The 22,833-nt window shown below is 48.8% G+C and overlaps 1 protein-coding gene across 5 annotated transcripts in view; it reads left to right on the top strand.

Moving 5' to 3' along the window:
- The window catches only part of Fam53b (family with sequence similarity 53, member B), a 101,765-nt gene that overhangs the window by 44,066 nt on the left and 34,866 nt on the right, over positions 1-22,833 (top strand). For all 5 annotated transcript variants that reach the window (NM_001381859.1, NM_001381858.1, NM_212473.1 and 2 more), the window contains one exon: positions 9,616-10,394. In NM_001381859.1, coding sequence (NP_001368788.1) covers positions 9,616-10,394 — 779 coding nt within the window. The remainder of the gene's footprint in view (positions 1-9,615; positions 10,395-22,833) is intronic.

Below are 22,833 nucleotides of genomic sequence, written 5' to 3'. Positions count from 1 at the left end.
GAGCAGGAGCTTAGAGGAAGTGTCAAACTGTGTGTACAGGCTGACTCTTCAGGAAGCCCTATCCCCGTGGCTCCCCTTTGGCTGGATCCTGCAGGCCAGTGCTAAGAGCCCTACCACTCAGACAGACCAGAAAACTGTCCTGAAGATGGTGGGCCTCCATTTTAAGGCTTTTCTGTGAGGCTTCTCTGGTCTTCCAGTATAATAAAGCTGACTCTAATGGGTCTGGAGATGTGGGAGTGAAAGTGCCTAGTGTAGGAACAACAGCTCCATGCCCGGCGTCTGCCTGCTGCTCAGCTTCCTTGACTCAGGAGAGCTGTGCCCCATGTCACAGCATGTCTTACCAGGACTTTCATTCACCACACGTGGTTTCAGGGGCTTGTTCTCATAGACTTGCAACGAATGTCTAGCATGTGCTAGACACTTAGTATAGAGCAGAATGAAAGGGACCCTGTCTTACCCACAAGGAACATTGTGTCTAGTGGAGGAGAAAGAGCCACGGACAGTAAATTCTGTGTGCCAAGATTAGGGAGGCCAGTAGAGCCATGGAGCAGCACACTCCATTTCCCCATTCCTTGATCTTTCCCCCTGGCAAAGTCTAGCTGCTCTAGGTAGGAGGTCCTTCCACCTTCTGTCCCATTCCAGCAGCAGTTGGAGCCGGAGGTCTCAGTAGCCAGAGGTCTTCCTACTTCCCTGTGAGTTGGAGCAGATAGCTCCCATCAGCTCTCCAGCCCACTGACCCCGTGAATGGAGTAGTTTATGGGCTCGTCTTGTGCGGTCACTGTGGCTTACTGGGAGTTGCACCCTAGGCAGAGAGATTTCATCTTGGGTGTGCCTGCTTTTCAATAGCAGGGAAGAGAACACCCGGAGGGGCTGGCCAGACTTTTCAAGAGAGTTTTTGGCCCTTCCAGGGCTGGACAATGCCGAGCATAGATAAAATATCAATGATCATAATCACTACCCCAGCCCCAGCTCCCGAAGACAAAGGCTCTGTGACTCAGGGTTTTCCCTCCTAACCCCAGGCCCAGGGCCCAGGCTGGGAACCGGTATGGGGAGTTTCCTAGGCACTCTGAAGAAGGGCCCAGCACGTGCATCAGGGCTCGCTCGCTCCCTAGGAGGGCAGCCCTGGGATGCTGCTGTCCTTCCTGGCCTAAACTATCCAGTGCCCACTTCAGAGTCCAACAGAGTAGCTTCAGATTTTCTTAACAATGCATGCTTTGCTTTACTTTTTTAAAGTACCTCATTCTTGTGATTGTGAACTGGATACCAGACCCTTCCCTATCCTTGTGCCCCACTTCTATTTGGGAACATGATACAAAGTATTTTTATACTTTTCTAAAGTGAGGGAGAGAAAAGATCTGGGTTAGGTGTAGATGGAAGAAGAAAGACACAGAACAAAACAAAGCCAACCCAACCCTGCCCACCTGCTCGGTACCTGCCTGAAGGTTCCTTCTTAGGGTGCCAGGCCAGCTCCTCCTAGCAGATAACAGGGTTCCATTCTCACCTCCAGATCTTTCCCGCCCACCTCTGTGCTGAGGCAGAATTTCCAGTGAGGCATCTACTCATGACGAGTTGAGTGGCAGCTCCCAGCCTGCCATCTGGGCTGAGAGCAGCGCCCTTCCTTACATCTACCTACCTCTGGTGTGTTCAGGAAGTGTGGGAGGGTTGTCCTCCTGGGTGTAGTGAAGCAGGGGCTGCATGTGACATCCAGCCTGAGCCTGGGACCCTCTAAGAGATGCTTGCTTCATGCTTGCTTGTGGTTACATGTGCTGCTGCCACCATCTTCTTCCTCCTCTTCCTCCTCCTCCTCTTCCTCTTTCTTTCTTTCTTTTTCTTTCTTTCTGATAAAACAGGGCAACTGGGGTGAATACAGGCCCACTCATTACCTTTGGCTAATTGCAGCCGTTAAATGAGCCCTATTTCATCAGGATTGTAGACACCACACATTCCGTCTTTCTCACCACTCAGGCCAGGAGATTAGAAATCACATAAAATGTGAGAAAGTGAGAGCAACACCAGTTATTCCCAAAAGGCCACTAGGAAGAATCGTGTAAATACACGCCAGTGGACAGGGAACAAAACAATTCATATGCTTTAAAAAGAAAAAAAAAGGGATGAAAACCCATAATTACTTCAGGAGTTATGGTAATAAATTATTTATTAATGTAAATTATTTCACAGACAAGGAACATAGAGGAAACTTGAGCAGAAGGATCATACATTATGTATAAAAAGGAATTGTAAAAACATTAGAGCGGCTGACTTGTGCGCTCGGCTTCAGGTTTGTCAGCATTTTAATTATAAGCCCCACTTTCAGTGTTTAATTACTCGGCTGTTAACGTCTACTCTGTACATAAAAGGGTTGTTCCCCGGGGCACTCTCTGAATGGAGTTCCTCAGGAAAACAGTTGGCTGTGTTGAGCTGCACAGGGCTAAGAGATTTCACGTTGAGATTCAGCAGGCTTTGGGTTCTTAACTCAACCTCAGTTGATCACTGAAAATGGCCTGTGCTTGTACCTGTGTGGAGAAGCTGGCATTCGGGGCTAGACAGTTTCCATTGTGGTCAGATGACCAAAACAACATTAAAACCACCACCAGCAATCCCGGCATTACACAGCCGGGGGTTTATGTGTGATTGTGATCCCTGAGCCAGGACCTCCTAGAAGAAATTGCTTATGGACTAATACAGGCTAGTATGTGATTTGTTTCCAGTGAAAAATACATCCACATACAAGTACATGTGTCTGCTTAAAAAAAAAAAAAAACTCTTTACAGTTTGAATTGATCCTTGTTGTGGTTACATATGTATGCGATTTTTGAAATCCACACAGGATGCTTTTCAGTTCATGTCCCTTTTATTGGTTCCAGACAGTGTGTGTGGAGTGAAGTACAGAATGGAAGGAGTGGAGTTGGCCCAGGACAGCTGTCTGTGAGCCTCCTGGGCTGCCCTCTCACAAAGGTGAGGGAGCGGGAGCGGGCTGCCATGGTGCTGTAGGCCAGGAGATGGCTACTGCACTATCTTTGGGTGTCGGCCTCTCAGTGGAGAAGGATAGGCAGTGAGCAAGTCGGGAACATCCTGTCCTAGTCGCAAGAGTATGGCTGTAGGGCCGCAGAGCATGCTCATGTCTGCTGTTTGCCAACTGGGTGTGCCCCGAGGACACATGGCACTGCTCTGAAGCCCAGTTTCACCAGTGGGCAGGGATGCTGTGACGGCCCAGGATGTAAACAGTTGCTTAGAGAGCATGCTCATGTTCTCTCAGCTTCAACAGGGCCCCCAGTGTGGAGGTAACACATCTATTGACAGCTTTCTAAAGGGCTGTCCTCGCTTTCAGTCCCCTTATCTAATACAAACGCAGCTAACCTTGGTGTGTGTGTGTGTGTAGTTTAGAGATCTGTCTGTCTCATGTGCTCTCCATGTGCCCCAAACATGAGGGGATCAAAAAATAGCCAAACTGGCCTTTCCAGCCCTTTGGAACTTTGCTGCTATGGAGAATACTAGTTTCCCTGACATTTGTACGTACTCCTGGGATCTTGGGGGTAGAGCTGAAGGCTCTTGTCAAGGTTGACACAGCACCTTGTACAAATGAAGAAACAGAGGCCTGTGCCTTCAATGTTCAGGGCAGTGCAGTTTTAAAATCTTAGTGGTCCCACCAGCCCCTGCCCTCTTTTTTTTTTTTTTTTTCAAGACTATAGGCTTGCCAAAAGCAGTGAAAGCTGCAAGCTGCTATTTGCAGTCCCCGCCCTACTAATGAGGCAAAGGCCCTGGTAGCCATTACACCCTTATCTTTGTCCCTTCTTTTAGAGCCTAGCAGGTCAGCCTTCCTGTTTTTGCAGATCAGACTGAGTGGAGTATCTACCGTCAGCCCTCCTAACCCTCTTGTCTGTGTGAAATGAACTTGGTGTTTTGTATGACTGTCCTTAAGACATGGCAGGGCCAAAGGCTAAAGTGGAGAAGCCTAGGAGCCTGTTTTCCTGACTCAGCTTCTAGTAAGTTTCCATTCTGGTGACAGCTTCTATCTACACTTCATTAAAAGCAGATGAGAGAGCCAAATGTGATGACTGTAATCCCATCATCTGAGAGGCTCAGAGAGGAGGATTACAGCAAGTTCAAATCCAGGCTGGGTTTCATAGTGAGTTTCAAGTCAGCCTGAGCGCTCTGGTTTTTTTTTTTTTTTTTTAAATCAAATAACCAACTAACCAGGTAAGACCTTGGGGGAAGGCTCAAGTTATTGCCTAGCTTGCCCATTGATGTTCTTGTCAACAGATCAGTTTAGCAAAGCTGCCTTTAGTCTCACACTTAAAGGGCTGGTGAGCTTCTGCCCAAAACAGACGGTCTTTGCAGCCCTGGGGCCAAGTTAGCACACCACAGCCTTGGGGTGGGGGAGCCAATACATAACTGCACCTCACTGTCAGCACAAGTAGACAGGTACGAAATCCAGGAGTGAGTCAGCCACAGGGCTGGCTGGTGGCTTTGCTTCCTGGGGTTTTGAAGGCTGCAAGAATCAGATCTCTTGAGTCTGTATGTAACTACTTATCTAGAGACCTCATTGTGTTATGACTGTATACCACTTTAAAAGAATATCAAAAACACAGCACTGAGATCTCCAGGGCTGTAAAACTCCTCTATCTTTTGAACATAAGAAGTCTTATAGTCCCTCAAGAATCTGGGCCCCTGGGAATTTCCCAGTCTAAGTGCAGAAATGGAAACAAGAACATTTGAGGTCAAATTCTATTTGTGTTCCTCCAAGTGCTTTTCGTTCTTAAAACTCAAAATCTGCATACCCAGCAGCCTCTCCTCTCTGTGGTCAGGGCAGCAGGACTGGCTCCTATAAAATGTTAATCTGCTGTACGTGTCTCTTTCTCTCAAAGAGTAGATGGTCAGAAACTTAAGGCTCAGTCCTTGAGCCTCAGCTTTGGAAGGGATTTTGATCATGTGGTTCACTTGTGGGAGAGCTGGGCCCATGGTATATTTATGCCTGTGTGGTTCATCCTCCTATCCATAGGTAAAGTGATGTGCTGACCCCCCCCACACACACACACACATATTTGTTCACACATTCTCACTGTTGTATAAAGTTCACACTTGTGAACTGGGTGCACTGGGAACATTGAGGAGCATTTTATGACACAATAGGAATGGCATAATGTAGGCCATGTGCCATTGAGATGGAAGCTCGGGGAGTCCCCACCTGGCCTGTGAAACATAGATTTTTAAGGACCTGAAAAGCAAAGAGATTGTTTTCTGTAAGTTCCCTGTCCTCTGTTTGCCCAAAGCGGAAGCAAAATAAACCCACGAGCTTCGTCTTAAGAATCAGTTTTGTGGCATCCAAGAATCTGCATCTCTACTGCCTACCTCCAAGTTCTACCTCCTCCCTCCAGCTGGCAATCCTGGAACCATACCTTGGAAAATCCCTAGTACAGAAAATCCTGCTCCCCCTTTAGCCTGAGTCCACCCACAGACATTGGTCCCCAGGTACAGAAAGCAGATCCCCAACACAAACGTGTTTTTCAGTGTTGTTCTTTCAGAGTTACACTGATGGCTGCCACCTCTGAGAGATTGCTCTGGGCACTTTGCTGGGCCTGTGTCTTCTTCTCTCAGCAGCTGAGAGAGAATAGGAAACGTGGAGAACTATGATTCAAACCAAGGGCCTTGCCCTTTCTCACTCTATCAAGTGACTGTTGCTCCTCTGAATCCATGGCCTTTGTCACTTTGGAAAGAGTTCCAGTTGTTTACGAAGAAGTGGTAATGTTGAATGGCAGGGCGGGGCACTTGCTGTCTTCTGCTCAGAGCTCCTTGTGCTCTATGAAGTTGGGGCTTCACACATAGGGCTGTTGCCATTACAAGTTAGCTTCTGTGCCTGTTCTTTTGTGCGGGGATCTGACCCAACGACTTGCTTTCTGGGCCCTCAGTGAAGGGTGGAAGCCCAAGAGCTAAACATAGCACTGGTTGTCTTTACTTGTTTGTATTTGTACTTTTCAAAGTGACAAGATTGGAAACCATTAGAATCTGTGCCGCAGACAACACAAGTGGCCACATGGATGCTATCGATACGCACCAGCAGTGCTTTCCTTTTGCAAACTAGCCTTTATTTACCTCTATCTAGTTGTCTGTCTGCTTCATACATAGCCAATCAAGGCCCAGAGTAGGTGGAGGGTTTGGGGCCTAGCCCAGATTGAATCTGCGTGTACTGATGATAGTAAAAAGAACTAACTCGTGAACACCCACAGCCCCTTCTACAGTTTTTGTCTCCATTTTGTCACCCACTTTTCCTTCACGTCCTCCCACCCCCTGCCAGGTCTGCTGTGTGGCACACTCCATGAAGGATCATGGAAAGCTGTCGTGGGTTGTACTTGAGAACTGGCAGCCCAGCAGCATGAGCAGCAAGTGTAGACCTCCATACATAGGATGAGTCTCTTCCTAGTTGATGGCTTTTCTTCCCCATTTGACCTGGACACATTCTGTCCCGTGTCCCAGGCTTCCAAGCACCAGCTGTGGTACCATGTTGGTCCTTCACTGCTCAGTGGATAGGCCGGTTGTTCCCTTCCTCAGCCTACCACACCCCTGAGCTCTGTGGTGTTTTCAGTGTCAGTTGCAGTGACTTCCTGGAAATCCACAGGAGAGAACCCAGAGGAAGATGAGTTTAGGCCCTGGTTCTAGAGTGGCTCCTTCCCAGAACTAAGGCAGAGCACAGCACCATTCGCCCAGCAGCACAGTTCTCACACACTTACTAATAAACTTTCCTCACAGGAAATGTACAGACAAGAAAAACAAAACTAAGAAAGCACAAATTAACCAGCCATCTCACAGTCAGTCATTAACATTTTGGTCTGTTGCTTTTTGTTTCACGTATAGCATATTATGTATCGACTAAATAGGAATCGTGGGGCTCTATACACAGCTTCTTTAGCAGCTTATCTCCAGCATTTTCCTGGCCCATTAGCCAGTCCTTGACACTACACTGCTGCGTGATCTGTTTAACCAGCCACCTACTATAGGACATTTTAATTATAACTTTGTTATACAATTTGCTGTCATTTCTTATCATTTTGATTTGCTTTCCACTTATTTTTTCTTTTTTTAAGATTTACTTATTTGATGTATATGAGTAGGAGAGCATCGGATCCCATTACAGATGTTTGTGAGCCACCATGAGTGGTTGCTGGGAACTGGACTCGGGATCTCTGGAAGATATCAGTCAGTGCTCTTAGCTGCTGAGCCAGCTCTCCAGCACTCTACTTTTTTTTTTTTTTTTTTTTTTTTTTGGATGGCTTTTCTCCTTCTATAATATGTAGTCATGACTCAGTCTGTGTTGAATTGTATTTCTTCTCATTCTATAACCCAGGCTGACCATGCATTCAAGGTGATCCTTCTGCCTCAGCTCCTTGGGATTAAGCTGGGTTTATGCCACCGTGCCCAGTTTAGTTTATATTTCCTCTGTTTTGAATTTATTATCTTGGTTCACTGAGCTATTGCCAAATTAAAACTACTTCACAGAATGGTAAACATTGAGCAGGGGAGATGTGTCAGTGGGTCAAGCACTTACTGTGCAAGCCTGCTGACCTTAACTCAGATCCAAGAACCTACAGAAAAGCCAGACAGAGCCCCGCAGTGGTGGCGCACACCTTCGATCCCAGCACTAGAGAGGCAGAGGTAGGCGACTCTGAGTTTGAGGTCAGCCTGGTCTACAGATACCCCACCCCCACCCCACCCCAAATACTTGTGGGAAGGGAGAATACTCAAGAGGAAGAGAATACTGGAAGGAATGTTTCCCACCGTTACTGAAGACATACGCATCTGAACAATGTACAGAGCTTGCGAAGGGCTATTTGGGGGTCCAGTAAAGGTTATATGTGGAAGCAATTTATCAAATTCACCTAGAAGACTAGGTATTAGAGCTGCCTCTATCATCAGGGTCAGGAAGATTCTAAGTTGGAGTCTTTGGGTGTTCAGCTACACTCCTGCTTCATTCCCGCTGGCCTGCTAAATGTCAGTAAACCTTTCTTCTGCCTCTCCAGCTCCTAAGGTTTTCAGCATTTATAACCCTGGATAGTTTCTCCCTGTGTCCTCTGCCTAGGCTTGCAGCTTCTCAGGTCATCTGTCTCATGACTTAGCAGAGTGTCTGGGTAGGAGAAACTTTACACTAAGCCTTGGTTTGGCTTCCTCTGGCTCCTGGGCACCCTCTTTGGTGGCTTTACTCACCCTCTTGACCTAATGGACTCGGTACTGTTTGGGTGACACTCAGTGCATGGTGTATCTCAGTGGCCTTTGAGAAGTGACCTTTGTAAAACAGGTGTGGTCATGGTGGCTCATGTCGAATTCCATGACTTGGGACACTGAGACAGGAGATTTGTCACAGGCCAGGGCCTTATGCTACAGAGTAGCACGTTGTCTGGAAGAAATAGGACTGAGTGGTGCTATAGAGCTGGTTTCATAGTTCTCGTTACCTGGAGTGTGCATCACCTAGGGATAGAACAATCTTTTGAAACATCTACATTTTCCCTGTATAATAAGTATCTTGAAGCCAGGTCAATGTCAGACTGGCCTGGGTTTTTACTGAGCCATATAGCTGTATTGCACTGGGTAGTGTGCTGTGTGGATATTATGGTCCAAGAAGGATGCCCAGTGAGTGGTCTGAATTGCTGTGGGTGTCAGTGGGACCTTTAAATAACTTAGTTCAAGCCATTTTCAGCTTTATTTCAGGTCCACTGACCACCTGACTCAAGCTGTCACATTTGCCAACTAAAACATATATTCAGATTAGCAGAGATAGGGCTGAGTGGACAGCAGGTGCTTCTCATTTTTGCATTTTTTTTTTTTTTGTGTTGTAAATTTGAGAACAGGAACTTTCGTCTCCTAACATTCCCAGAATGTCTGAGACTATAGTGGTAAAACAATAATTTGTTCGTAAGATTTTACTGAAATAAAAGTTCAGGTTCAGATCTTGCATTCCACAGTCGGGCTAGCCCGTGGACTCATGCATTCAAACAGAGTTGCCTGCTCTTACATCACGCTGTCTGTGGCCTAAATGTTACTCTTACCCATTTCACCTGCTTTACATATCCTCAGTTTCATCAAGAAATCAAATGAAAATGAAAACAAGCGCTGTGATTGGCAGCTGTTTTCTGAAACTGTTGAACATTTTGCTCCAAGGCAAACCCCAGCCCCATTTTGACTGTGACCATCTGAAGTGGCCAAGGCCTAGTGTTGATCATGGTCTTCTGCTGGTGCTAACTTGCACAGCTCCCCTGACTCAGCCACCAACTGGCGCAGAGCTCAGGACACGTTACCATCACGGGAGACAGCATGGGATGTTGGGAGGGAAGCTGGATCAGGAACTCCAGGGACAGGCAGGTCTGGATTTGGGATGCTGGGAAGGAAGCTGCATCAAGGACCGCAGGCCTGGGTCTGGATCTCTGGCCTTGTGCTTCCAACTGGGCACCTTGGGCCTTCCTCCTCTCTGGGCCTCAGTTTTCATCCATAAAGTAAGGTTGAGCTGGCTGGTTTATGAGGACCTTTCTGGTGCCAAGGGCTACGTTGCACACAGGCTGTTCACAAAGGAACAGAATGCTGTTGTGAAGGCCTCTCAGATCCTATTTTCTCTTTGTATTTATGCACCAGAAAATGACAGATGGCGAGACCTGGATAGAAAATGCCCTCTTCAGATTGACCAGCCAAGCGCCAGCATCTGGGAATGTCTGCCTGAAAAGTGTCAGGATGGCTCCCTGTGGCACCAGGAGGCAGTGACTGCCTGTGCGGTGACCAGCCTAATCAAAGACCTCAACATAAATGACCACAATGGGAACCCCTCAGCTCCTCCCAGCAAACGCCAGTGCCGGTCACTATCCTTCTCTGATGAGATGTCCAGTTGCCGGACGTCATGGCGGCCCTTGGGGTCCAAAGTCTGGACTCCCGTGGAGAAGAGACGATGCTACAGCGGAGGCAGCGTCCAGCGCTACTCCAATGGCGTCAGCCCCATGCAGCGGAGCTCTAGCTTCAGCCTCCCTGCCAGGGCCAATGGGCTCTCTTCACCTTGCCACCAGTCGAGCCTGCACCACCGCTTTGGGGGGCAACCCTGCCAAGGAGCACCAGGCTCAGCCCCCTGTGGACAGGCGGGTGATAGCTGGAGCCCAGACCCACACCCAGTGGGAGGGGGCCGGCTGGACCTGCAGCGGTCCCTCTCTTGCTCGCATGAGCAGTTTTCCTTCCCAGAATACTGTCCCCCCTCAGCCAACAGCACACCTGCCTCAACGCCAGAGCTGGCAAGACGCTCCAGTGGGCTTGCCCGCAGCCGCTCTCAGCCCTGTGTCCTTAATGACAAGAAGATCGGTGTGAAACGGCGGCGTCCGGATGAAGTGCAGGAGCAAAGACCTTCTCTAGACCTTGCCAAGATGGCACAGGTAAGTGCCCCAGTGGCCTAGAATAGACTCCAGAAACACCTCACTGTTTCTGGGATTCTGTTCCTGGTCCAGCCGCTTAAGTGCACAGTGACTTTCAGACATGTTTAGGAGTCAGTTCCCTAAAAAAAAAAAAAGAAAAAATTTCAAAGGTTTCGTTTCTGTTCTTTTAAGTTTTAAGTACCTGGTTTTCTCCATTTAAAAGGAGGCATGTTCTTTCCCTGTTAAGCTCATTGCTAGTGGAACAAGAGCAGACAGATGGTGAGAGGCAGGCATTGGCTAGGAGTCCTGTGTGACCAAACACTAATTAATCCTCTTCTAGTCCTTTGCTGGTACCTCCTCTCCTGGAAACCCACCCACCAGTGTTCAGTATCACTCGGATTACGCTGATCCCTAGATCAGAGCCATGGGTAATGACGTTAGGGAAGGTGGGAACTGTCAAACAGTTAGACCACTCAGAAATTATTAGTCTGCAACAGTTAGCACTGGTTGTGGGAGGAGCCTCTCCCACGTGCTCCTGTTCCTCTGTGTTGTCCTCTTTGTCTTGGAGTCCAGCATTGTGCCAGCACTTCTCTTGGGTATTGATCTGAGGAGGATGGGCTTGGAGTTAGAAGCCATCAGCAGGACAGTTATCAAAGCCTGAGGGCTGGCTACATTTGGTGCCTGCTATAGAGGTCATAGGATGTGACCAAGATGGTAAGGTCTGTGCTGTATGTGACATTGGTCCTTGTGACCATTAACTCTAGGATGGGTGGCTCTGGTGGGAAAAACATGGCACTACCAACTCTGTGCCTACCTGGAAGAGCCTCTTGCTCAGTGCCATGGCGTGAGTATCAGTTTTGGGTGTTATGTATAAAAACATTGATTATTGTTTGGTTTGAGGAAGTGAAGATCTGTTTGCTAGTGAGGGAGTGTTCTCTGGAGAGTTGGTCAAGCTCTTCAGACCATGGGCAGACCCAAGGCAGGCAGGCTCATAGTGCCTGTTCTGTACCAGGCAGGTATAACCAGCAAGCAAGCAGTCTTCAGTTCCCTTACTACACAGGCGTGCACACACGCATGCACATGCACGTACATACACAGGTGCGTATACACAAACACAAACGCACACACACTTCTGCAGTGGAGCCGTCTACTTACAACAAAGATATCTCCATGCATGGGGTTACCCTCTGTTCCTTTAATTCTCTAAGCCTGTCAGTCCCCCACTGAAGACAAGGTGCAAGTATCTGCATCTGAGGTGGCCTCAGAGCCCAGAATTTTGAGCCTCTTTCACATATGAGCCCAGTCCATGTCCAGGACAACTGGAGACAAGTGGTGATGTGCTTGTGCCACCCCTGCGCCCACTGGTCAACTTGGGACAGAGTTCTGCCCCTTTCCATGTCCAGGTTCCATGACTTCTGTCTTGGCTCCGTGAGAGTCTCTTCCTTCTTCCTGTGTGGGAGATCTTTCTGGCTTACTCACTGGACTGTAACTGAGCACATATGTTGGATACCAAGAAGTTTCTATCTCCAGATAGACTGAAATAGGTTGAAGGGGGACAGCATTGGGTGACTTCTGAAGGAGACACAGAACCCTAAGTGCTGGGTGTGATACATACATAGCCTCAGTTGACTTTTAATGCCAAGCCTGTTTTCTTAGTGAGCAAGCTGGAGAGGTAATAAAAGCAGCTTACATGTGTTATTAGATCTCACTAGCCACAAGCTGGAATAACAGTACTACATCGCTGGAGACATTTTCTGGCCTCACATATGTAGACACTGTTTAAAAATATATTGCTCGGTGGGGTTGTGACCAAATGTATGGCTTGCCTCATCGGTTCCAGGCAGGCCTCCAAGATCCAGAAAGGTGTCCTGGAGCCTGAGAAGACCACCCTGGTTCTGCCTGCCACCTTGGCTGTCTGCTTGACCATGTAGGTGGGACAAAGCACAGGGAAAGGAGAGAATGCCCTGGGAATGAGCACGCTTTGCATCAGAGGTTAGACCCCGAGGATGGAGTTTGTGGGTCCTGGTTCATGTCCTACCACACATCTACCACTGACCAGCCCTCTCTCCATGGGGCTCTGTGGCTCTGCCTGCTTTGCCTCTCCATGCAGTAATATACAGTTTCAGTAGGTAGGCCTTACTTGCCAAGAGGCCTCCTAACCACTGAGACAGTTTTCATGTGTCTGTAAACAGTCCTGGGTTAGAGGCCTAGAGAGATGGCTCAATGGTTAAGTACATTTGCTGTTCTTGTAGAGGACATACATGGGTTTGGCTCCCAGAACCCACAAGGTGACTCAGAACTGCCTATAACTCCAGTTTCAAGGGGTCTTATGTTTCTCTTCTAGCCTCTAGGAGTATAAGGCATGCATGTGATACGCATATATACATCCAGGCAAATCACTCATACACATTTTTTAAAGAGTCCTGGACTCAGCCAGGATATTGTAGGGCCCTGAGTCTGGGTTCACAACAGGCAGGCATGTCACTGGTGTACAGGGACCCACACCTCACCAGAGAATGGTTGAAGCTGGTGCTCTCTACATGCGGTGGCTTCACTGGAGGCTTTTAGCTGCCTAGAGGAGTTCAATGCCTGCATGTCTGGGAGGAGGAACTTGTAGGTGAGTTTTCATACCTGTAGGATAGGCTTGGAACAGCCCTTTCTTCCTTGAACTCCCTCCTTAACTCTCTCATAAGTCTTTGATCTCGGTTGGTATATTTGTTCCACTTTCATGTTGTTGTGAAGGAACCTCTGCATGTGGCCTCTGAGACCAGGTGTATGAGCACTTTAGATAAAGGTACAAAGTGCCTTTTGGTTAGACCTTTGGAGCAGCTGGGCGCTCTAATAAACCAACTCCCTTGAGGGGCCCACTGGGGCCAGGAGCAGACCCTGAGGCTGATGAACCTGTGGGGCTTCCCTTTGGCCTTGACACAGCTGGTGGGAGCCAGAGCGCTCTAACCTGCCAGTAGAAAAGGAGCCTGGTTAGGATGAGAGCTGAGAGCCAGATAGCAGGAGAGGGCAAAGAGCTCTAAGATCCAGACCGTGAGGCCCTAGTCTTCCTCGCTCCTTGGTTTAGCAGGAGCACATGCCATAGGCACAAGCTCTCTGATAGATGTCCATGCTATGTCAGGGCTCACCCATTACCACCCTGTGAGGGTACTGAGGGTCTGGTGGTTCCTAGGCCTGCCAGGCCCTTTCTGCATAAAGTAGTCACTTCTATATCTATATTTATGGCTGCTGACAAACCATGAGGCCTCCAGAAAAGAGGTTATGATGCTAGAGCACTAGGCAGTTTGCTGAACATTACTGTGTAGTAGCTCCACAACCAACACAGGAGTGAGGGGGAGGGGGGTTGGGGAAATAAACAGTGTGCATTTAATGTGTGCTTAGATTTGAGTGTTCATGTGCATGTATATGTGCATGTGTGCGTGCCTGTGCTCTATATAATCTGGAGAATGCTTTTGATAGCTGTGTTTTTTCTTTTAAGTGGGTGAGTTTATTATATACAGTAAATCAAAATAAAAGAATAAATAGCCAGTAGCAGACAGACAGACAGAAGCAACAGATAGAAAATATCATCAAGTCAGAGAGGCAGATAGCAGGAGTCCCTGTTCATCTTTCTGGAGGAGCTTCAGGCTTCCCATTGCCACTGCAGGCACCTTCATATCATGGGATAAAGGATGACAGGTGACCTCTGTTGGAAATGGTTCACCTTATAGTTGTTCTAAAGGACATGATGTTTTTACTCTTGTGTTAGTTTGCACAGTACAAACAAGCCATCTTGAAGAACACACACTGAGACATACTTCCTTGGGTCTGAAAGTGGGGAGTAACCCCACTTCCTAGGACGTTTTTCAGTGAGCTCCAGCATATTACTGTTCATCAATATAATATACATTATAATGTGCATGCATGCATCATGTGTATCTCTGTATCTTCCTGTGTATATGTCTATCTATAGTTTTTGTATGAACATTCGTAAATCTATCCATACACACATGCACACGGCACCCGTGTTACCCGGTGTGCTGTTTTGTGAATGGTAAGTGCTGACAGACACAGTTCGTATTGTACTTGCTAGGGCTAGAGAGGAGGTGTGAGCGGCTGCAGGGGCAGGTCTGAGACACCCACGCTGCTTTTCTTGCTTCCTCCTGTCCTAGTGCCCCTTTCTGTCTTAGCCCTACCACCCCTTGTTTGTTCATCCTCCTGCCTCAACCTCTTCTCTCGCAAATGGTAAGGAGGCAGTCCTCTGGCCACCAAGATGCCTGCTCAACTCCATGTTGAAAGCCGTGGGTGGTGAGATGGTGCCAGAAGGGGATTTACCTCCCTCCACAGGGAGTCAGCCATATATGAGCATTCCCTCCCCATGTCCAGCAAGCATCCTTGAAACCAGGGCTGAAATATCCCCAGAGACCACAGCTACCCCATCGCCTGCCATATCTCTGAGGCACAGCTGTCTTAGCCAGCAGCAGTGGCCCTTGTCCCTCTCAGCAGTGAAGGTGAAATTGCAGTAAAAAGTTGCTTCCCGATTGTCTTAGGTCATATTGTCTTAAAGTCCCAGTTCTAAGATTGTGGCCAGGGTGCCCGGTGAGGCTGCAGTTGACACAGCTGTCTGGACCCTGAGTGAAGAAGGTTGATTGTAGTAAGGAGACCCCGGAAGGGAAATGACACCTTCCTTCCGTGTATTTTTAGTTATGGCCTGTGCTCTGTGATGTGAGCTGTGGCCCACAGGAGTCCGTAAGAACCAGCCCTGCCTGGGTCTGGTCTTGTGGATCTCTCCTCCTGTGCTTTGCTCCTCAAGTGGTCTTCTGAGGTCATTGTTGTCTGTGGTGTTCTGTAAAGCCACAGCCTCCTGCTGGCACCAGGCCAGTGGACAGCATTGAGGACAGGGCTGGTCTGAGCATTGAGAGCTGTTTAGCAGCCCAACTTTCCCTGACATTGATAGCAACTGCTTCATTTGAGACCTGGCCTGACCACCAAGCATTGCTTGTCTCCCAGAAAGTCCCAAGTTATGCAGTACCGTTCACTCCTGGATCATGTGTGTGAGCAAAGACTTCAGAAAAGCAACAGTGAATAAGATTACTCATGAATGCCATGCCCCTGGGTGCTGTGTTTTTAACTCCAGGCTGGTCAGTTTGAAAGAGAAAACAAATTGTATTTTTCAACAGAGCTTCAAATAGAGGCAAGACATTCATAGGGAGGGCTCAGGATGCTGAAACAGAGGTTTGATTGATTACAGCTGCCCACACACTGCACCCTCAAGCTCCCCGAGGAGGCCCCAGAACAGGCAGCAACTGTTGTGTTAGCAGATGTTTGAGAAACTCATGAAAGCTGGCTGGGATGCTGTGGGGCAGGAAAGAGCAGGAGGTAGAAATAAGCATGCTGGCATATGGTAGGGGAGCCGCTGAGAGCTGGGGTCCTGCCCATGAGTTTAGAGAGCCTGGTGGAGTAGAGCCATAGGGCTTTGCTGGTTGGCGGGCTGCTGCTGCAGTCAGCAGGGGTTATAACAGATGCTTAGTGATAACTCCTGGCTCTTTGCTGGGCAGAGTCACCCTTGGATGAAACTCCTTCCAGCCAGCCTTCTTTCCCTTTGCTCTGTGTACCAGTGGAGCTGCCTTTAGCAGGGGACAGTGGCCCTTCTAGTTGGCATGTGGAGTGGCTCTTCATGCTGCTGGACTTGGCAGTTGTGGGTCAGCCTTCCATTTGCTTGGCCAGATCCCTGGCTGTAGGTCTGGCTGGCCTAAGCCTTTGTGGTCTACTCTGTCAGTGTCCAGTGCCTCACCTGTTACTTTGCCTATTGCCTTGGCCCCTCGTTGGCCTTGCTGATGAGGTGGGAGGCACCACATTTTGATAGGGAGATGAATTTAGAGATGGGGCATCTACAACATAGAGTGCCGGCTGGTGTGAAGCTCTGGATTGTATTGGAACAACAGAAGTGCTGGATGAAAGTGAAGACAAAACCCATCAATACATGGGATGGATGCTTCAGATGGTCTGGACCTCAGCAGAGAACCTGAGTTCTTGGGGTTTGTGAATGCTGAGCTGTGGCAGCTCTGGGCATAGTAACCTAACATGCCCTCGTCCGTGCCTTTAACAGCCATTGCTAACCAATCATGGCATCTGTTTAGGTAAACTCAGAAGAGGCCAGCTTGACAGCCTCTGCTGCCCACTCAGTACCATCTGCCTCTCCTGTGATAGTTTGTCCCTCATTGGAGGATATGGCTATTAGCATGTAGGGGCATTGGAGGATATGGCTATTAGCATGTAGGGGCATTGGAGACTTGGCCAAAACCATATACCGAGTTGGAAACCCCAGGAAGGCTTAGGCCCCAGTGAATCCCTCTCCTATCACCTGGCCTTTGTCAGTGACTGATCCTTGTGGGATGTAATGTGAGCTTTGAAGTCAGGTAAGTCAGGGCCCTATCCCTATCCTGCCATTTCTGATCTGATCTGTGCACCCTTAGGCACACGCCTGGCTCCTCTATGTCTGTAAAGTGGAATTACTCTTGCTTTTCTCAGGAGAATAGAAAGAAGCCATGCACTATGGACCTAGCACGTAGTTTTCAATTGAACACGGCTTTATAGAAAAGAAAGGCTGGGGAAATTTCATAGTGGTCAAGGTACATGCCGTGCAGAGCCCAGCACCCTTGGGAGGAGCTGAGTGTGGTCTTGTGCACACCTGACACTCCAGCTGGGTTTGGGGAGAGAGTAGAGACTAGAGAATCACTGGACTGTGCTAGCTGCTAGCCAAGTTAAAAAAAATATGAGGTGGAGGTCTGGGGAGATAGCCCATTGGTTAAGAGAACTTGTTCTTACAGAGGAGACCTGAGTTTGATTTCAGGCACACACACAGTGACTCAAAATTGTCTATATCTCAAGCTCTGGGGAATTCAGTGCCCTCTTCGACCTCCCTGGGCACTGTGCATGTATGTGATGCACAGGCATACATATGAGCAAAACACTCATAAATAAATCAACTAAAAGAACATAAAAATAAAGATGGGATGGAAAGTGACAGAGGACGCTCGGTGCCTTTCTGTGGTCTGTGTACTCACACATGTGTGCATCCTCATACACGTGTGCATGCCTCATACACATGAGTACATGCACATTTTAAGAAAAAGCAATTGCAAAAAGAAGCGGCTGCAGCAGAAGAGCCTGCAGCTTTTCTCCTGTGCTCAGGGGTCAGCTTTCCTGACATAGCTCCTCTACAACTCTGGCCAGCCTGCTAGGCTTGTGCTGTTGGTAGGCCAAGTCCTGCCAGCTGTGCGGGTTGGAGTGCTTGGCATATGGCCTTCCTGTTTCCTTAGAGAAAGATGTGTCCATGGGTACCATAGAGCTTTGGTGGGGGAATCTATGCTTCAGGAAAACCATCCACAGACACCTGGTTCCCTTCTTGTCCCCAGGTTCTGTAATAAGCCATCTTCTGAAGGTCACTCAGATCACGGCCCAATGTTGACATAATAGGCTCGATCTCCTGGGGAAGAGAAAAAAATAGGAATTCCCCCTGGGAGCATGCCAGGAAGGCATTCACATGCCACTTGGTGATTTTCCATTCCTCACTTGAAAGGCAGTGGTGCTCTGGGGACTCCAGGATCCTTGGGAGTGAGTGCCTCTTCCTCCCTAGGACAGTTCCCTAGATGAGAGCCCCTGGAAAGTTCCTTATCAAACTGGGAGCACCTTTGGCTTGCCAGACCTGCACTGTGTGGGCATAGTCTTAGAATCCCTGTCTTCTAGGGCCCACAGCCTCTAGGCAGAAGGAAAGCAGCCTTTCCTGATGAGGTCTGAGCATTCCCCAGGGCAGCTCTGGGCTGGCCAGAGGAGGCCACTGTAAGAAAGGCCTGTGGGCCATTGTTACTAGTGCATGACTAGTTCACCTCCAAGAAGGAGGGGGCACTAGAGCAGTAGTTCTCAACCTGTGGGTAGCGACCCCTTGGGGGGGGGGGCATTGTGTAGAACAGCCCTTTCACAGGGGTTGCATTACCATTCATTAACAGTAGCAAAATTACAGTTACAAAGTATCAGTGAAAATAATTTTACAGTTGGGAGTCACCACAACATGAGGAACTGTATTAAAGGGTCTCAGCATTAGGAAAGTCGAGTCCCACTAGTCTAGAGAAATTACCATGTTATTCCTAGGTTGTTGAAGAAGTAGTAGAGTGTATGAGCTGAACCAATGAGGCAACAGAGGCTGAAGGGGGACAGGACCTACTTCATGCTGGAACTCTTTATCTGGGGCAGCTAGGTCTTCATTGTGGGTAATTTATGTCACCTTTCTATATCTTAGAATCCCTGTCTAGGGGGTAAGGTAGCACTAGGAAGGTAGGGGAAGGCAGATCCTTGGTCCCACTGGTCAGTCATCCTGGCTGAATTGATGAGCCTCAGATCCCAGAGAGAACCAGTCTCAAAAAAAAAAAAACAAAGTAGATTAGCTGGGTGCAGTGGTACAGGCAGACCTCTGTGTTCAAGACCAACCTGATCTACTTAGTGAGTTCTGGGACAGCCAGGGCTATGTAGAGAGACCCTGTCTACCCCCGACCCCCAAAGTAGATGGCTCTTGAGAAATGACACCCATGGTTGATCTCTGGCCTTCGCACACATGCTTTCACACATGTGTACACATCAACATACATACAGGACATGTGGCTTTTATTCTTCACACAGGGTGGAAGTATTCAAGGATTTGAAACCCGGGAGCAATAGAAGCCCTGGAAACTTTTCTGGACTGTGATGAGCAGTATGACTGAGGGGGCTGGGGAAATGGAGGAGCCTAGTCAAGGTGCTGTTGGCAAGCTTGGCTGCCAACTAAAGCAGGGCGGACAGTGGCATGCCCATTTGTGTAAAGGCTCCAGTAGCATGCTAACGGTGAGACAACAGGACCCACCATAGTGCAAAGACTGCTATTGGCCACCAGCTTCTCAGTGTAGACTGCAATGGTAGAGTCAATCACCCTAGCTCGCCAGCATCATCACTGCTGTGTGAATTTAAAGCTTGCCGATTGTAAGTCCCTTTGGTCTTATTTATATGCTTACTCTGTCTGTTTCTTTGTTGTGTGTGTACAGTGTATGTGAATGCAGGTATGCACATGCAGTAGCACACATGTAGAGGTCAGAAGACAACCTCCACCTTGTTTGAAGCCAGGTCTCTGTTGTTTATCCACTGTGTATGCCAGGCTGTCTGGCCTGTGAGCCCTTAGGGAGTCTCCTGTCCCCACACACATGCACATGTGCTTTGCACGGCTACATATATACACGGCATTGGGCTTTTCATTCTTCAGAATGCTTCTTCAGAAGCATAGTGAGTACAGAAACGCACACTGCATTCATCTGTTACACGGATGGTGTTAGGTCCTCCTGCTGGCACAGCAAGTCTTCCTACCCTCTCTGGGCCGTCTCCCCAGCCCACATGTTCCTTCTTGCTCGTTTCTTAGTACAGATGAAGCCTGGTGGTGCACCAAGTGGCCATAGAGCCACCTTGCTCCAGTCACTGCATGCCAGTGGTTTATCCGCCAGGCTGCCTTTTCCCTCTGGAGCCTCTGTACCTCTGCTAAAGTGTGTTTGTCCTTGCCCATTAGCGCTGGGTTCCCCATCCCGAGCTCCAAGCTCAGGGCTGGAGGAGGCCTGGACCGGCATACGGCCACAGGAGGATTCTTCCATGGCTTTGAATGTTTGTCATGCTGGACCTCATCTCAGCTGTGCCGTATCTGTCAATTTACAACAGCTGGGGCAGCATTTCCCTGAACGAAAGGGAGAGGGAAGGTCTGTGGTGTCCCATCCGAGTCTTCACATAAGTCTGAGGACGCCTCAGTGGACGTCAGCATTCAGGGAAGAAGACACTTGACGGATGTAGGAAGGAGTTTGCCCTTTTCATCTACTTCCTGATCCCTCAAAGAACATCAGAATAACGCCTTCCCTAAAGGATCACCAGGCCCTTAGTAGCATGGTACCGATTGGCTAGGAAAGCCTTAGCAAGAACCAGCAAAGGAGCCGGGCGTGGTGGCACACACGTCTTTAATCCCAGCACTTGGGAGGCAGAGGCAGGCAGATTTCTGAGTTCGAGGCCAGCCTGGTCTACAGAGTGAGTTCCAGGACAGCCAGGGCTACACAGAGAAACCCTATCTCGAAAAACCAAAAAACCAAAACAAAACATAAACCAAAAAACCAAAACCAAACCAGCAAAGGAAACAGAGAGGCATCCTTGAGTTGGATGTGATTGTGATGGCCAAGTCTGGCCCAGGCTGAGCACGGCCATGCCATTCCCAAGACGGGCAGGCTGCTGTTTTCTGGGGGACCCCGGCTCCGAGGCTCAGTGTCACACCTTTCAGGTTGTGTCCCTCTGCCACCCCAAGCACTGCATCGGCAGCCTCTCCCTGTTGATGGGTTATTCATCTAGAAAATTCTGTGGTTTCAGCCATCTGGATTAGGTCTCTTCTGTGCAGCTTCCAGCTTCGGTGGAGAACTGAAGAAAACCAGTGCCACATAGGAGCTCGAGCTCTGCTGCACTTCCTTCCCCGCAGGACTTGAGCTGACTTGGTTAAGTGTGGGTTAATTGCTCCTTCTGACCACAAGATTGACAGTGTCACCTTTGAAAGTTACACTAGAACTCTTAGGTAGTCCTTTTGGGTGCAGGGAAGGGTGGCTTTTTTTTTTTTTAATCTCTTTTAGAAAACAAACAACAACAACAACAACAATAAAATGCTTGGTCCTATAATATAGTACAACTCAAGGCTTCCTCTGTAAGCAATCAAAGTGCATATCTCTAAAGGCCATTGAGCCCCCAGTCCTGGCCTGACACTGTACAAAGGCCACATCATGCATCTGCCTTTCATGGGAGCAGGTGGGGAGGCAGCTGTCCCTTGCCAGAGTGTGGCATGAGAGTGTGGCATGCCTCTTGGATCAGCCAGAGCCTGGTCAGGACAAACCATCCATTGGGTCCAAGATTGTCACTGAAAGTATGTGTAACTAGGATTTAGAAGAACCAATATCTCAGAGAAGCAACTGCAGGAAGCTGCTCCCTACAGGCCCTTCCGGAGGCTTAGCAGCCAGCAGTCTGAAGGTTCCACAGCTGGCCAGGCCTGGAGAGGGGAGGGAGATGAGTACTCTGGAAGAGTAGCATGCTGAAGCAGCTGCTGAGAAAGGAGCAGACTGCCCTGGTAGGGGTCACATGTGTTTGGGTGACTGTACCAGTAGAGGAAACAGTTAAGAGAGGCCAGCTCTCTCCCTCTAGCCCTCATTTGCCTGACGGTCTTCTGCTAAAGTCAGGTGCTGTGGGCATCACTTCTTTCCTCCCCAGGTTAGGCACCAGATGCCTTTCCCCCACTGAGCCATCTCGCTAGATCTCAGCCTTTTTTGGGGCAGTGTTAGATCAGTCCTCCAGGGATATTGAGCACTCAGTACGTTAGAGGAGCCTGGCAAGACCAGGCAAATATTCTTGAACATGATGGGATCATTTTTGGAGCCCCAAGAAATGTGGTGTTGAAAGAATGGGTCATGGCTCCGAAGAGCAGGTAGAGCCCCAAGCCATGTCACAGGATTCCAGGAAGGGAACTAAGCCTCTGGACAAGCCTGCATTTGATTGGCTGGTGTGGGGCAGCTCTAGGAGTCCATTCAGAAAGGGTGTTCCTTGAATTCAAGTTGTCCCCTTTCCAAAGTGAAGAGGTAGTTTCTTGGGCAAGTAAGGTGTTAAGTCTCATGAGAGTCTTTCCCAGATCTCTAGAGACCTGGAACTGAAGCAGCAGCTGGAGACCATCACAGCCTCTATTTGGATTTGACCTCCTGTGAGTTCATTTTAGCCTCTTAGTATCCCTGCGAGGTGTTTCTTACAAGAGGTGCTGGGGCCCTGAGGTGTTCAATACCTTGCCCAAGCGATCTTGGAAACTTGGCCCAGAGCCTCCTAGATCGGGAGGAGGTGAGTTAAAGGTCTTTGCACACCCAGCAGGCTTGAGGCAGATAACTCTGTTTCTACAGAGGCCTTGGGTAGGAGGGAGGGAGATCTGGGGAAAAGGGGGAGTCTGGTAAGCCCTCTGGAAGAGTGTAGATCCTAGAGCAGATTAAGAGCATAGCAAACCCTCGTCAGATGCCTGCAAGTGGCCGTGGAAAGCTTCCAGCTCACAGTGGGAAGGCACTTCTCCCACCAGCGCCTAGCATTGCTCAGCCATTTGGTGGACATTTGGAATTTGGCCTCGACTCCAGGCCTGCCACATCAGAATCTGTATTTGAACTTGATCCCCCTACTTTTGAAAGAACTTGGGAGGTTTCTGTGGAAGATGACTCTGGTTTGGTTTTGGCACTATGCGGCCCATCTATGGGTTCTTCCCGTACCTAGGGCTGGGGGCGAGGGGCAGGGTGTCCCTGAGTTTGAGCCTTACCTGGTCAGCCTTACTACAGTGCTAACTCTGTCCTCTATGGTTTGAGTCACCTATCTGGTCACCCTCCTACCACTGTCCTTTCTTCCCAGGAATGAG

The sequence above is a fragment of the Mus musculus genome, chromosome 7 (genome assembly GCF_000001635.26).
Source record: "Mus musculus strain C57BL/6J chromosome 7, GRCm38.p6 C57BL/6J".
NCBI lineage: Eukaryota > Metazoa > Chordata > Mammalia > Rodentia > Muridae > Mus > Mus musculus.
The sequence above is the reverse complement of the archived record's forward strand: the minus strand, read 5'-3'. Positions and strand labels throughout refer to the sequence as shown.